Source organism: Lycorma delicatula, chromosome 7 (genome assembly GCF_047948215.1).
Source record: "Lycorma delicatula isolate Av1 chromosome 7, ASM4794821v1, whole genome shotgun sequence".
NCBI lineage: Eukaryota > Metazoa > Arthropoda > Insecta > Hemiptera > Fulgoridae > Lycorma > Lycorma delicatula.
Genome location: NC_134461.1, coordinates 105931233 through 105947661, shown reverse-complemented (window position 1 = coordinate 105947661; position 16429 = coordinate 105931233). Strand labels below are relative to the sequence as shown.

Below are 16429 nucleotides of genomic sequence, written 5' to 3'. Positions count from 1 at the left end.
GTAACCAGATTTTTTTTGCTCTTCAAAGGAATCTTTGAAGAGAAAAAAAAGGATCACTGCATGCTGTTCAACTAATTTGCAAACTTCAAGAGCTCACCATTGTAAAATGGATTTTGAGGTTGTAAAGTAAAACAATTTTACTCAAACAACTGATGAAAACTAACCACAGGGTTACCAACTTTTTGTTCTGAAAGTATCAGTTGTTCTTATCAATTGTACTGCCTCCACAGCTATTTTTGCCAAAAAGAATAATCCTCATATGTTTCAAAGTGTGACAATGAAGTAACAGTATTGCAATTTTTTATTGAAATCATTAGAAGATTAATTTTATTTTTTCAAAATTTTAATGATCTAATAATGTTTTAATCAATGCTTAAATAAAATGTATGAGTACTAACTGCATTTACAAAGAATTTTAATGTTAGGCAGTTGTTGAATACATTATAGATTATAATATGACACTTAAAAACTATAATTTCTGTGAAATATGAGATAAGGGCTGGCATAGTATTTCTTTAATATTACATAAACTATACACATAATAGCTTGGAAGTTAAAGTTAAATTTATCTACTGCACTAAATTTTTAGCTAATGCTTTAATTTATATAATTAAAACATTTGGGAGTTTACTTTCTCCACTTGGAGAGAATAATTCATAAATATATTTTTCTTTAATAAACTCAAGATTGTCATTGCAATCAATTTATTTATTTTCTTAATTACACATTTTAACATATTTAACCAAACATATTTAATTTTTTATAGCAAATCTTTATTAATCAGATTATGAAAATATTCTTACCTGATTTTGAGTTTTAAAGTATAATTTACTTTTTTTTTAAAGTTTGTTTATGGTATTGATCACCTTTCATTAGTTTTAACCAAGGTAAATCAATGAGTATTTAAAATTATAAGGTCAAAATCTATCAAGTTGAAAAATTTCTTACAATACATCAAATACAAATCAATACAAATTACATACATAGATCAATATAAATGAATTAAATTTCTTACACTAATTGTTACTTAACACCTTAATGTTACTTTTGCACTTTTATAATATTTTATAACATTAATAAACTGACTGGTTAAAATATTAAGCTTATTCTCAAAAGGATAGCTCATATCTTTTTACAAGTTGAAAAAATGTAAAATTTATTAGAATTTCTTGTTTACAAGTGATCTGTCTATAATATGTTTAATTTGAATGAAATTACAACCTATCAAACTATGCAAGTTTAGAGAGGAGTACCGTTTATCTACAATGCTGTTGAAAAATGATTAATGCATTTTCTACGATGATAATAACACATTACATATCTTTTCTTACACTCACAAATTATGACACATAAAAATTATGTACTGACCCGATAATATGTAACTTTGAATCTCTCCATAATGAGTAATCTCCAGGAACTGGACGTACTTTTATAACTTGGAAAGAGTGTTCACTCGGAGTATTATCAGGTTGTAAAAGTATTTTTACATCTTGCTCTTTACAAGATGCAGGTAAACAAACTCCCAAAGAAATTTCACGACTCTACAAAACAAATTACATTAGTTATATACATGTTTTTTTCTCCACGATGCAAAAACAAAATAACAATAAATAAAAATAGGGTAATCAATTTTTTTAAATGTTTTACAACTACTATAATTACAAAAACATTAATTCATCAACTAATATTAGGGAATAAATGCTTGGTAAGAGAATTTTGTTTTGGCCAGGAAGGAAATAACTTACTCTTTAAAATAAACTGTAGTAAATCCTCTTTAATTTGTTACTTTTCATCAACCATCTAACATCTGTATGTGCATTTTTTTAAATTATTCTTTTATTATAAAATGAAATAAGAATGTAGTTTGCAAGAGAAAAAAATCTCCTTGAGGTTTTGTTAGGACAATGATCTGTTTTGCAAGAAAATGGCAGTAGTAGGTCTAATGGAATAGAATATGAACTACATAACATCAGAATTAATAAAATTAAATAAAAATATTCCAAGGACTGAAAATATATCAGAAGGATATGTAATATAATGTTCAAGAAAATATACTAATGACATTGAATGCAAAATTTTATAGAAAAAGAACTGTTTAAAGTAAAAACATAGTTATAAGAGAAACTACAGAGGAAATGTATGAGTTCTACTTGGAAAAACATGTAATTACTGTCTTATAATTTTGATTTTAAAGTTAATACCTTGGTTTTTTCAAATACATATACATTTACCTATAGTGGGTTTTTTTTTATAGTAAATTTTAATACTTTGTGTTCTTCAGTTGCAAAAAAATTTATAGTCACTTTTGAACCAACTTCAGACACTGATGCTACTGATCTCATTCTGACATCAACTGATGTTATTTCATGTAGAAATATGTTTAGCATGTTACCAAAAAATATGCTGGATTTGAATTTTATCTGTCATTTATTACAAATGTGTTTTATATTTCATGTTTGGTGAATTAAGATGTGGCATAGAATAAATGTGTATAGATCATATTGTTGTTAATCTTTATAGAATTGTAATTTGTTTTAATAAGAGGCTGGCAAAACTTAACTTAGTGTTGGGCAGAAATGCTTTGTAAGTTGATTGTACCTTAGCTACAAGCTTTGAAAGTTTGTTCAATGCTGAATATTGAGCAGTTTAACTTATAAAATCCAGGTGAATTGTATTTGTTAATTTTTTTTCTGAAGGTTATTTGTTTCCAGTACTGTTTTTCAACCATCAGTTTTGAGTTATTTAAGATACTTTTTCTGAGTTTTGACTAAGTATGTTAGTACAAATATAATGTGATTTTTGATTTGGTTATCTTTGTTTTTTTTTACTAATTTTATGTAGGAATGTGTCAAAGAGTGTGTGCTATTTTGTAGATGAGCACTTTTATGCAATCTTCTGGTGATTATGGGTATGCTGATGATTAGTTTACGCATCATACTTCTAAAACTATAAATTTATATAAGGATTGAGTGGTTTGAAGTTTTATGAATGAAAGAAATTAGAGTGCCTGTCATTACTGGCTTTTTATTTATCTTTAAGGAATGTTTATGTTAACTACTTTTATGATGGTGAAGTCAAGAAAATTAATTTGTTTATTATTTGTATTCAGCTGTAAAGTTCACTTCTGGTGAATTTTGTTAATTAATATTAATAGTTGTTCATATTGTCTATAGTGCCATTAGTATAGAGAAATGGTAACATCAAGTATATTAATTTGTATGTTTTTTTGCTGGAAATTATATGTGTTTGTGTGTTGCAGAAAGATTTCTACTAGGATGCTGGAAATAAGGAAGCCATATTAAGCCAGATTATTTACAATATATTTTTTTGGAATGTTAAGTAACTTTGTCTTGTAATAATTTTTAGAATGTTTATTACATTTGAGATAGTTCATTTGAGAAGTTCTTTTTGATTCTTTCTTGTACCTGTTTGCTTTTAAAAATGGAGAGCATTTCTATAAGAATGCTAATGTAATTCTTATAATATATTCCTATTTTTTATTATAATTAATTCTAATAAAATTCATATTAGAATGCTAATGTATAGATTTTTTTGTGTCAAATCATGTTAATGTCATAAACTCAACTTGTGTGTGGGAATACGTGATACAGATTTCATAGAATATGAAAAATTCCATGCTTGATTGGGATTCAAACCCTGAACTTATACCATTCTTCAATAGTTTAAAAACTATAAATTTTGAGTACATAAAAATCTTTGGGTATAGATAGTTGAGCTTATTTTTTGCAAATATAATCTACATGGTCATAATAAATAAGAACTTTACTAGAGATAATTAATCTATATTATTATTACCAAGCAAGACATTGAGATTACAGAGCTAGTCACTGTTACCAGCATGCAGCTAAAAACATTTTGACATGAATAAATATAGTATTTATAGATCCTATCTCATAAAACAACTACGTCTAATTTTTCTAAGGCCAATCATAATTAATTACTTCATTAATAATTTGATTTCTATCAATCTATACTTTGACCTTTCTTAAATGTTTTGATATAATGAAGTAAAAGGTGTGAAAAAGTAAAAAAAAAAGATCACATATTATAAAAATCTTATGTGGACAACACATGACTTCCTTGTACGCATATTAAATTACATTTACACATTTAAAAAAATGAAAAGTACATAAAATTTTATTTCATTAAAAACTTCTGATATTTTTTCTTTTTTTTGTTATTGAATTATTCATCATAATTTTTTTTACAATGAGATTAATAATTAATAAATCAATATATTTAAATTAAGGAAAAAAGTTAAAAAAAAGAAGATGAAGTCTGATATAAACCAATGTGCATTCCCCTTGTAAGAAATATTTCATTAATTAATTATTGGCTATAACTGTGGAACCAATGAAAATAAATACCACTTATGATAGATATGTCGTTGAAAAGCTCTCAATGAGGACTTATTACTGCAGTTAAGAAACAGTCTAAAATCCACATTTCTCGGATTTTGGGGTTTTTTGGACACTTTTGGTCCAGTCAATTGCAATCAAAAGGGGAGGTGCACAACTAAATGTTACAACAGTCCTAAATCCAAAATTCAACATTCTATGGCTAATCGATTTTGAGTTATGTGAAATATATACATACATAAATACGTACAGACATCATGACAAAATTAGTAAAAATGGATTCAGGGATGGTCAAAATGGATATTTCCATTGAAATCTGGTAACTGAAATTTTTCGTGTATGCAATACTTACTTTACTTGGTACAAGGAAGTAAATACACATTGTTTTTTTACATTTTTAAAAAATTTAAACATTCAATTTTTTCTTTATGTAAATATATTTTTGTTCATTACTTTTTTCCATATATACTTTCATCAAAAGGAAATATTAAAATCTCAAATAAAAATACCACTAACAGCCAAAACTATTAAAAACTTAAAATAAAATAAATAATTATCCTTTATTTTTCTGTATTATATAATTAATTTATAAAGATTAAATTATAATGAGAAAACTGATTCTATAGCCATGCTGAAAATCTAAAAGGTAGAAAGTCACAGTTAAAAAGTAAACTTGTAATGAGAATAAACTCTGTAGTTTGTAGTTTTTTTAATTAATCATTGTACTACTGATTAGCATTGGAAATTTTCAAAAGAAAAATTCAAATACTGTAAAAGATTAATATCCAATTAAGTAATTGAGTGTGAACATATATCTTTAATATTATTAAATATAATTAGATAACAATTACCATAGGAAATGTTAAATTATGATTATAAATGAATAATATACTGTTAGTATAGAAAAAAACATTTTATTTTACATAGTGTAGTGTTCGACAAAATTAAACTTCCATCATTTAATCGTACACTTTCACTAAGGAACTACCACACTGTTTACATCCCGTTCTAATTTAAATTAAAAATGAAACCAGTCCAATTAGTCCAGAGAAGTAATTATTTTAATTATAAAACATGTTACAGCATAATTAATTTAAATATTACAGTTGTGTTAAAAATTACAGAGGAACTGGAAATATAATAATGGAGAGAAAACCAAATTGGAGAATGGTGTCTAAATAAGATTGAATACATCTGAATTATGGTGACTTTTACTTCTTTATATTCAAAATGTGACACTATTTTTTAACTGAAATAAAATTTTTCATTATTAACCTATAACATCTGTGAGCTTTCATTTATAATTCTTACTATATAAAAGGTAGTACAAAATAAGCATTATTATAAATGTCCATACAAATAAATATGTAGTAGTTAAAATGATACATGAAAGTCTACACCTGAAAACTAAAAATTTTCATTTATTATTAAAATAGATCTAGCTTAAAATATGTTCTGCTTCATGGAAACAGCACGTTTTACAAAACTGAATTAATAAATAAATTAAACAAGCCTGCTTTGCATTTCTGATACAATCAAAAATTTCTCCCAATAGTTTTTTCTATTCATGTATTTATTATTATTTTATGAGATTTTATGATAAATCTAGGGCAGACTACAGCTCTAATCAAAAGCTGGTAAAATACACTGGCGGTAAACTGAAACTGAATAAATTCACTACTAAAATATTAGTGAATTCCTATTTTTTATCATGAGAAAGCTTTCTGTAGTTACAGTTGATCAGTTTTGTAAATAAATTTTATTTCCATAAGCCCTTGACTTACCCAGATAATGCATAGTGGGTTGTTAATATATAGACAGATGGAAGTGGGTGGAAAATGAATTCTTGGTGTTTTAAAGTGGAGGCCAATCAGAATGGTAATCCTACATAAGTGTCCCTGGTCTTTCAAAATGAGGGTTGACAATCAATTCTGTAAAAAACCAGTGCTGTAAAACCAAAAAGAAGCCAAAGCCCACCATAGGCTGTAGAGCTACAAAACTTAAGAATTATCTTTTAAAAGAATTCTAGTAGTTATTATATTATAATATCTGATTAGAGATTTATTATTCACCAAAAAATGATATGTAATACTTTGAAGAGTAGACAGTACTGTATGCCTACATTTAGGCATTTAAATATATTACTGCTACCATACATTTACTTATTTATATAAGATGCTGCTCTTTAAAATATATATATATAAACTTAAAATTATTTTAGCATTCAATAATTATAATATCCAAAAATAACACACTTTACCCTGTACTTTGAAAACTTCCTGCTACATACAGCTATTGTAATATGAAGTTATATAATAACTACATCACCAAAGAATGAGAATTAAAAAAAAAGAAAATTAAACATCTATTTAGATAAATTTTCACACATTTTGTTTTTGTTATAAATGAGTATAAATGTCTTTGATAGCGTTATAACTATAGTAAACTAATTTACAACCCTATTTTAGTACTCTACATCATTTAATGTTTTTTTATTGTATTTTAAAAATTACAATTTTTTTACAATTATTAAAAAAAGTGTAAGATCTGTATCCACATTAAAAGTTTTAAGTTAACAAAAAAAAGGAAGTCATTAATATACGAGGTCTGTTCAGAAAATAATCAAAATTTATTTTTTTAATTTTTATTATTAATTTTACTGATTATTGGTCCTTGTCCCCCTTCAAAGTACTCCCCTCCCCCATTCACACACTTTACCCAGTCGTGTTTCCACTTCACAAAGCAGCCCTGGATAGCTTCATTTGAAATGGCCTTTATGGTTCGTGATGAATCTGCTTTAATGTAATCAATAGTCTCAATATGGTGTCCTTTCATCACTTATTTTATTTTGGAAATAAGAAAAAATCACAAGCAGATAGGTCTGGCAAGTAGGAGGCTGAAGGAGGACAGTCATCTGATGTTTGGCACAGAACTAACGAATTGACAAAGCTGAGTGTGTTGGCGCATTATTGTGGTGAAGGAACCAGAGTTGTCTTGCTAAACTCTGATCTCTTTTTGCGGATTTTTTTCAAGTAACTGTTGTAAAACGCCTTGATAATAACATGGTTCACTGTTTAAACTTGAGGAAAGAATAGAACTACATTTTAGAATGATGAGTCCACGAAAATTTATTTTATGAGTAATTCTGTTAGTTTTAAACTGCATCAATATCAGTAGGCAAATACAAATACAATTAGAGAAAGAAAGTAAAACTTTTTGTAACCTCTACACTGCCTCTTTCCCTTTAATTAACTAATGGATAATGAAAAACTGTATATCATAAAACTTAATATATTATAGTACTGAGTATTTAATTATATATAATATATACATTTTGTTTCAATAACTGATTTGACCAGAGTTTTTGTTAATTTTCACAGGCTTTGCTTGAGCACAGATTTTATTTAAGCACTTTACAAAGAAACATAGGGCTTAAAATAAGTTGTTAGATAAAATAAAGTATACTACTGAAATAGATTTGTTTTTTAATTTGTGATTAAATCTGATTGACAAACATAGAAAACATTCTATAATAAATTGAGATTTATGTAAAAAGTAAGATCTTTGATAAATATATAATAATTAGATTCTTATACCAAAATATTCCTGAATGTGAAGATTGTATAAATAAAAAAAAATATTTGGTAAAGTGTGTTATATCATAGCTTTTATGAAAATAAATTTACATTGAAAACAAGAATTTATATAGAAAATGCTAAAAATCATTAACAAATAGTTTTTTCCTATGGTTTATTTTATGAATTGCTGCTTATTAAAATATAAGATGTTACTTCAAGAAGCAAACCATCTTTAAAAATGTTTTAAAGAAGAACATTTTTTAAAATAATCTTTAAAAATAAATAATTCTCTCACTTTTATTACACCCCAAAATATTGCTAAATTTTTTATTTTAGATTAACAAAATAAGTTAATGATAATATTATTACAGAATCGCATTTTCTATTCAGAGTTCACTAAGCAAAAAATAAAATCTTTATCGCTATATAAATTGTGATAAAGCTTATCCTAATGAATGTAATTTATATATACAACAAAAAACTTCAATGTACTTTAATCCAGATTTGCTAAAATAAATAGATTAAAAATATTAAAATATAAGGTTGCTCAAGCAAGGTAGTTTTTTGTAAAAATGTAGAGAAACTGAGTTCATAATAATTAAAATAAAAAAAGGAAAAGTTTTCATAAAATGCACTATACTGTAAACCTTAATGCACTATGCAAACCTTAATTGTAATAAAATCAATTACTACAATAATGAAAGATAAGTAGCACTTGAAATTATATAAAAATTACAAACTACAACTACAAAATTTAAAATAAAAACAATATAAACTAATTTAAATCACACATGGTAATAAATAAATTTAACATTAAATGCATTCATTCATTATGCAATTTAATAAATAAATGAGTAAATACAGAGTAAAAAAATTTCACTACATCACATAAAACTCATTTAATTTTAATAAAATAACAAACATAACCAGTTATTTATTACATATAAAAAAAAATGTACATAATATTGTTGTATAACCTTGGGTGTAAGTTCATGGTGTAACTGGATTTGTAGTTTCGCAACATGGAATGATGCTCTGAAAGGTGGCACAACATGATTTGTTTTAGTATTCTGAAGTTCAGTACAAAGAGTATGTGAACCCAGCCAGAAGTCATTACCAAAAAAGAACTGAGATGAGTAACGACCGCTTGCGTCAGTCACTGTAACAAAAAACAAACAATATTTTTTTAGATTTTTCTGAAATATATTTATTAATGTATAATATTATTAAGAATATAAATCAATGAATTACTATTATTGATATATTTGAAAAGATGTTTATTTAGTTATTTTTAAGGTTGCATGTATTTTTTTCAAATACATAGATGATCCAATACAATCCCTTGTATTGTACGATTGTACGATCGTACAATCCCTTGTGCGATCCATATATTTCATTAATTAAAATTTTATTTAGCTATAACTCTGGAACCAATGAAAATAAGAATCACTTATGATATATCGTTGAAAAGCTCTCAATGAGGGCTTATTGCTGCAGTTAAGAAAAGTAAAAAATCCACATTTTTTTTGATTTCAGGCTTCTTTGAACAATTTTGGTTCAGTTGATTGCAATCAAAAGGGGAGTGCACAACTAGATGTTACAACAGTCCTAAATCCAAAATTTCAACATTCTACGACTAATTGTTTTTGAGTTATGCGAGACACATACATACGTCATGCCGAAACTAGTCAAAATGGATTCAGGAATGGTCAAAATAGATATTTCCACTGAAATCTGAAAACTGAAATTATTTGCGATTACAATACCTCCTTGTACTTAAAAACTAAGTAAAACCTTATTTAAATAAAAGAAAATGTGTTTTCAAATAACATTTTACTTTCCTAGCATCATATTTATAGAACTCTACCGGAAGAAGGAAAATATGATAATCAGTCAAAAAATGGGAGTTGGGTTTTTTATATTTCTTGACGTTTCGTGACCCAGGGATCCCAAAAAACAAAAAAAAAAAAAAAAAATTGGGAGGTAATATTTGTATGAATATTCATGTTAGCATGTTTGAAGTTCATAACTTTTGTCTGGATAAACTGATTTAGATGAAATTTACCTTAAAGACTCATGTATACGGGGCACTATTTTGGTAAAATTTTAGGATCAATATCTCTAGGGGATGGGTCTCTTTGGGGACAATTTTCTCAAAATTTTGCAAACATAACCCCACTTGGGTTATAGTGAGATAAGCGTGTTATAAAATAAGCATTTTCATAAAATTCTAAGATGTACTCATTTTACTCTTATTTACTTATTTAAAAAAAAAAATGTTCCCAAATTTTCCCCCTTCCTCAAAAATTGAAAAAGCTATCTTTTTATTTATTGCACATTTTTTAACCAAAAATGTTTTACATCTTTCTAACTATAGTAGTAGTGTTAGTGACCCTAAAATAAAAAATACTTTGCGAGCAATATTGATGGTGGGGGTGCTATCAAAGTTTAAAAATATTGATTTTTTAATTTTTAAAAACTTTTTTTAGTTAATGTAATTTGTTTCACCCAAATAGTAAATGTGGAAAACTCAAAAACAAATACTGGAAGGTGATTAATGTACATTTTTTGAATTAAAAATTTTTTTTCATGTATCTTTATTTTTCTACTATATAAGAATAAATAACCAATTCCAGGAAAGTACAACAACTTTGTTGTCAGTTTTTAAGCTATTTTACAACGACATTGTCTTATTTTCAAGATGCCAATTCCTGACAATATAGGACTGAATTATATTCCTGACAGTTTTTAGGAATTGCAAATTTACTGAGAATCCAGTAAATACTGTTAATAATTAAATAAACAATAATCTATTAGAAGAATCTTATAATATGGAATCTATCAAATGATATAATAATCTCAATTGAAAACACATATTTTCAACATTAAGGTTGTTTTACGTTTATAGAAATTAATACAATGAGATTCTGTAGAATACTCATTAGAATAAAAAAATGACTTGCAGATTCTTATAAGTTATAAAAGAGGATAATTTGAGCAGTGGGTTGTGAAGTAAGGATGTAATGATCAGAAGTGTCTCTATTTTGTTACAGAATTTTAATTCAATCAATTACTGGCATAAAATGTACTTCGTTACAGATAGATATTTGATTAAATGAATGAACTTCTTAAAAAATCTCAAATAAAATCAAACTGATATAACTCATCAAACTCTGATGAGACTTTCTGCTGTCATCGTTTAAACTAATTAAATAAATTATCATTGTTAATGATTTAACAGTTTATTTTTTTATGTTTACCATAACAATTATAACTGCGCAATAAGTAATGAAATATTACACTCAAGTGAGTGGTAAAAAAAAGAATGATAAGAACAAAAGGGAAGACAGTTGCATGACCCACATTAAAAAAAAAACATTTTATATTAATAAAAAAACTGGTTTTCAAAGAAACAAGTTTCATTTTTTAAATGTTAGGAAATCAGCAGACATATATAATATTACCAGTTAACAAGAAGAAAGAATTTAATATACATTTTTTTTTTTTTTTTTTTTACAAGGATAAAAAGCTAAATAATGAATGGCATTATTCTCAAATGTTTTGACTATTTTAGAAGCATTCCATATTTTTATTTTAGTAAGGTTTTGAATCAGAACTTATTTTATTTGTTTACACTTGTTTATTTTCATGAAAATGAGAAAACGAGCTTTCAGCCAGAAATATAATTGCTTTTATCAAAAATTAATTTAAACAACAGGAAAAGATTTTTGAAAGTATATGTTTGGAGCGTAACTTTATATGGAAGTGAAACTTGGATGATCGGAGTATCTGAGAAGAAAAGATTAAAAGCTATTGAAATGTGGTGCTACAGGAAAATGTTAAAAATCAGATGGTGGATAAAATAACACATGAAGAGGTGTTGGGGCAAATTGATGAAGAAAGAAGCATTTGGAAAAGTATAATTAAAAGAAGAGACAACCTTATAGGGCACTTATCTTAGACAGCTGCATCAAACCAGTCAAATGAATGAAGACAAAAAAAAAGTTTCTGAATAACTTGATTAGATTTAACTGCTTTTATAGAAAGCATTCTTTAATCTAATACAGAAATAACATGTATTTATGAAAGTATTTTTAATGTTCTTGCGATTGATAATAGGAAAAATAGGAAAAATTATGACCACTTTAAAATTTTTATATTTCTTTTGTCTTTATTATAAAACTTCATTTTTATATTATAAAAATCAATCATTAAGGTTTTTTGTTAAATAATTGAATTAAATATCTGACCAATATTTCCAAAAAATCATCAATTTCTTCAAAATATTTTTCATAGTTATATTAAATAAGGTTTTGTTTTATTGAAATGAAATATATTGTCGTTAATCTCATAAGGTTATATATCAAGTAAAACACTAAATAATGATTAAAATATATAAAAATTAGTGAAGTGAATCTTAAAAGCAAAAATTATAATTTTTATTTACCATTTAGAATAATGAACCTTAATAACTGAAAATTTAAATGGTTAACTTAATAACTATTTTTATCTAAAACCAGTTTTTGATGTATTGTGTCATCATCAGAAAAGTAACTATTAAAATTAATACATGAGAAATTAAAAAAAAAATTGTATAGAACAACTATCTTAAACAGAAATTATAATAAACTTATAGTTGGAAATGCTCTCCTAGTTATGATTAAAACAGCTTCTATTTATTTGATGATTACTATATGTGCAATAACATTTTTAAAAAGTTTGATGAATTAAATAAAATAATTATACTTCTGATGATGATGCAATGCTTCAAATAAAGGTGATTGACAAATATTTAAGTAAACCACTTACACTTCCTGTTTTGTTAGTTCATAATTAAAAGTATTTACGACTTCAGGGATGAAAATTTATTAAAAAAAAATATATTTCACACTAAAAAAATTTGTTACTATTAACTAATTCTGTTACTTGATATTATGCATATAATAAAATGATAAATGGTAAATTTAAGGTTAAAAATGGTAAATTATGATATACCCTGATCAGAAGTATTCATTAATATTTGATAACTCCCTTTATTCCTTCTCTTTCCTGTTAATTTATTCCTTATTCCTTGGGTGAATGCTACAGAAATTGCTATAATAATTGCCACCATACTTTTTACACAACTACCCAAAAAGGAGTGTATTTAGGGTGTATGTATGTATGAATATTTGTTCCACGTAGCAGTTCAATGGCTGAACCATTTTAGATGTATGACCCTGTGTTACAATCCTTACATTACCAGGAGTGTCATAGGCTATATAAATATATATGTATATATGCTTAAATAAATTTAAAAAAATTATACTACATAAAAATACTATATACAAAATTGTCATCCGCATGATCTTTAATTATCCTATATTAAAGAGCAATGTTTTTTTGTAGCAGTAATTTTTTACCCAATTACGTTACTTATGATAGATGAATTTTGTAGTGTATGAAAAATGCCAAACCTGACTGGGATTTGAACTCATATCCTTTCAGATAAAAGGCAGAGATGCTACACTCTGCCGCAGAGTGGTAGCTTTTTTCTACAGTTTGCCCATAACATACTAGCCCAGCTCTATATCTTGAAAATGATAAGTATCTATCTTATCTGCTCAGATCCTACTTCTGAATGGAGGAAACTCCAAGAACCAAATTTTTTTATAAAAAAAACTTTCCACGTTCTAGTATTCTTTCTGTTGGCGTATCAGATATAGGCTTACCATATATATTTTTGGATCCAACCCAGAACAAATTTTTGAATTTACTTAAAAAATTACTTAACAGTTTACTGAAACATTAAATTTTATTTATTCAGTTGTATTTTTCAGTAGACATGACTTTTTTCAGAAATGGCTTGTTTTAATTACATCATAAAATTTACAACAAGAAAGTTCTAATTAATTAAAAAATTTAGCAGATGTTTAACAGTAGATACTGTAAGTCTATCCCTTTATGCAGAACAAATGTTCCCCGTAATTGAAAAAACTCTCAACTGGAGCAGATTTCACCAGTGCACATTGCAAACTCAACCATTTTAGAAATATTGCAACATGAAATATCAGTCTTTTTAAACACTTTAAAGATTGATTTCCACTTCTCTTCAATAGTATCTGGTACTTTTCAGAACTTCAACAACAACCTACCCTTTGGTTTTGAATCTTTTTGAATTACCTGGTTTACCAGTGTATGTTCATCAACTAGGTCATCAATATTTATGGAATCTTTTACAATTTTATTAACAACTTGTGAACTCTCTTTTAAATCAGAACAGGCAATTTCAGTTCGTAAATTTATCCACTAAAACTTACTAACTTTATCAAAACTGGTTCTCCACAACTCTAACTATTTGATACTAGAATTATAAAAATTGTCTGTGCATAGCAATTCTTTGGCAGAAGATGGTATAAATTTGTGGGATTTTCTTTCCTGAAGTTGAAAAATTAATTCACAATTTGTCTGAAATGCTTCTGTTGCTGTAATAGAATTAGATTCCAATTTCTAAGTACATCATTAAATAACTGTAGAGTACTATATAAAAATTTCAAAAACAGTTCACTTTCTAGATTTTCAAAAAAATCAAATAATAATTTTGGGTATTTATCACAAGATAAGAAGTCTGATTTTAGACCATCAAAAATGGAAAGAATTCTTTCTATTGCAGGTAACAGACTAAGGATCCTTGTGATGCTATGAGATAATACTTTTTTGTAACCTGTTTCCAGAAATTCACAGAACTCTTTAAGTTTTGTTATTCTTACTATATAAATGTGAAAATATTTATAAATTTTTATAATAATAACTTCTATGTCCAGGGGTAGAGAATCGCATGCTGTTTGTACTCAACTGTGTACAATGTGGGCTAAACAACCAATTCCTAAAATAGGTCTATCTAAATCATTTTGAACTTTTCTGAACACATTTTCATTCCCCTTTCTCTTCTCACCACCAAAATTACTGTTAATATTATCGCAGGATAACAAACCAACTTTTCTTCAAATTTGTATTTTTTCACAAACTGTAAAAGATACAGAGTTAAAATCTGAGCAGCTTCAACTGACACTTGATCGAAATTTAATAGTTTAACTTGAATTCCCTCCTCCAGACTGAAATATCTTACAACAATCAGAACAAGTTTTACTTTTGAGCTATCCATCATTACTGTTACATAATTAATGTTTTCCAAAGAACACAAAACATTATCAAATATAAATATCAAAATAATTTACTCGGTTTTGGTTCTAGCAGATGAAATTTTGTCATATAACTTTTAACCAGTTTAGATGTGTAATCTGATGTTTTGAAACTGAGTTCGTGTCTAGCACGAACGGTATGAAAATGTAGCTTCTTTAGCAGGACACTCCAGATCACTGTTATTGTTATTCCCATCTTTAGCTTTAAAAAAATCTCTTATGTTTGCTGAAGCAGTAGCATTTATAGCACTCTTATGTTTAGCTGTTTTCACGTGGTCTTCAATATCTCCTTTACGTGCAACAGAAAGTTCTCCAGTACATAGTGTGCGATTAACACGTTCATTGTTACCGTCATTACATAATTTAAAAAAATTGTATTACTGTTGCAGGTTAACATTAAACACAAATTTTCTTTTGCCCATTTCTAAACAATAAGACAAAAAACAAATAGAGATAAAATGATCAAAAATGTGAAACGAGTTACTTAACACATGAAAACAGTATAAACACATTGTCCCTGTTGTGTTGCAAAATGACTAAGTAAAAAGTTGTAGCGAGAGTCATGCCAAAATCGACGTAGGTCGGCTGAGAGATGCACGGCCGTAAGAGAATGTTTAAAAACGCGATGTCGAACATATAGGTCTAAAATTTAAAAAAATCTTCGCCAGTCATAAAATTTTCTAACCCGGACATTTTTGCAACTTCAGACATTAACCCGGACAGCACTAAAAAACCAGGACTGTCCGGGCTAATCTCAGATGTATGTATGCCTAATTATATATGATATAATTTTTCAATTAAAAAATTTTGTGATTTTTTTTAAAGGTCGTTCAGAGTAACTGTAAAAATATTTGAGATTAATGGGGAGGTTATGCTATTTAAACAACACAAATTAAAACCTTATATATTTAGTTGTAGAATACATTATTATAGTTATTTATTTACTACAAATAACAAATTTACAGACATATTTTGTAAACTATTAGTAATTTCTACTCAAATATTTGTAGAAACTATTAAAAAAAGATAATAATTTTCCTTCTTTTTTTTGTTGTTGTAAAAACACGTTTTCTGTTTATATTTATTTTAAACGAACGTTTTAACATCGCCGCCACAAATATTTTTACGTTTATATTTTAAGTTTTTAATCTACAGTTTGCGTTGCCTTTCTTTGGAGAAAGCTTTCATGCATAAAACTCGCGCACACACTTAAAGTTGTTTTAATATGCTAGTTACATTGGATTATGTAACGGCATTATTGAAAGAAGGCGAATTATGTTTATAACCCACA

General features: G+C 26.6%; 1 protein-coding gene across 1 annotated transcript in view; it reads right to left on the bottom strand.

Moving 5' to 3' along the window:
* LOC142327790 (nose resistant to fluoxetine protein 6-like) overlaps window positions 1–16429 on the bottom strand; it is a 275777-nt gene that overhangs the window by 110561 nt on the left and 148787 nt on the right. Inside the window, exons 2-3 of the mRNA XM_075371127.1 lie at window positions 8935–9116; window positions 1369–1541 (exon numbers count right to left, since the gene is read on the bottom strand). Of these exons, the coding sequence (XP_075227242.1) occupies window positions 1369–1541; window positions 8935–9116 (355 nt within the window). The remainder of the gene's footprint in view (window positions 1–1368; window positions 1542–8934; window positions 9117–16429) is intronic.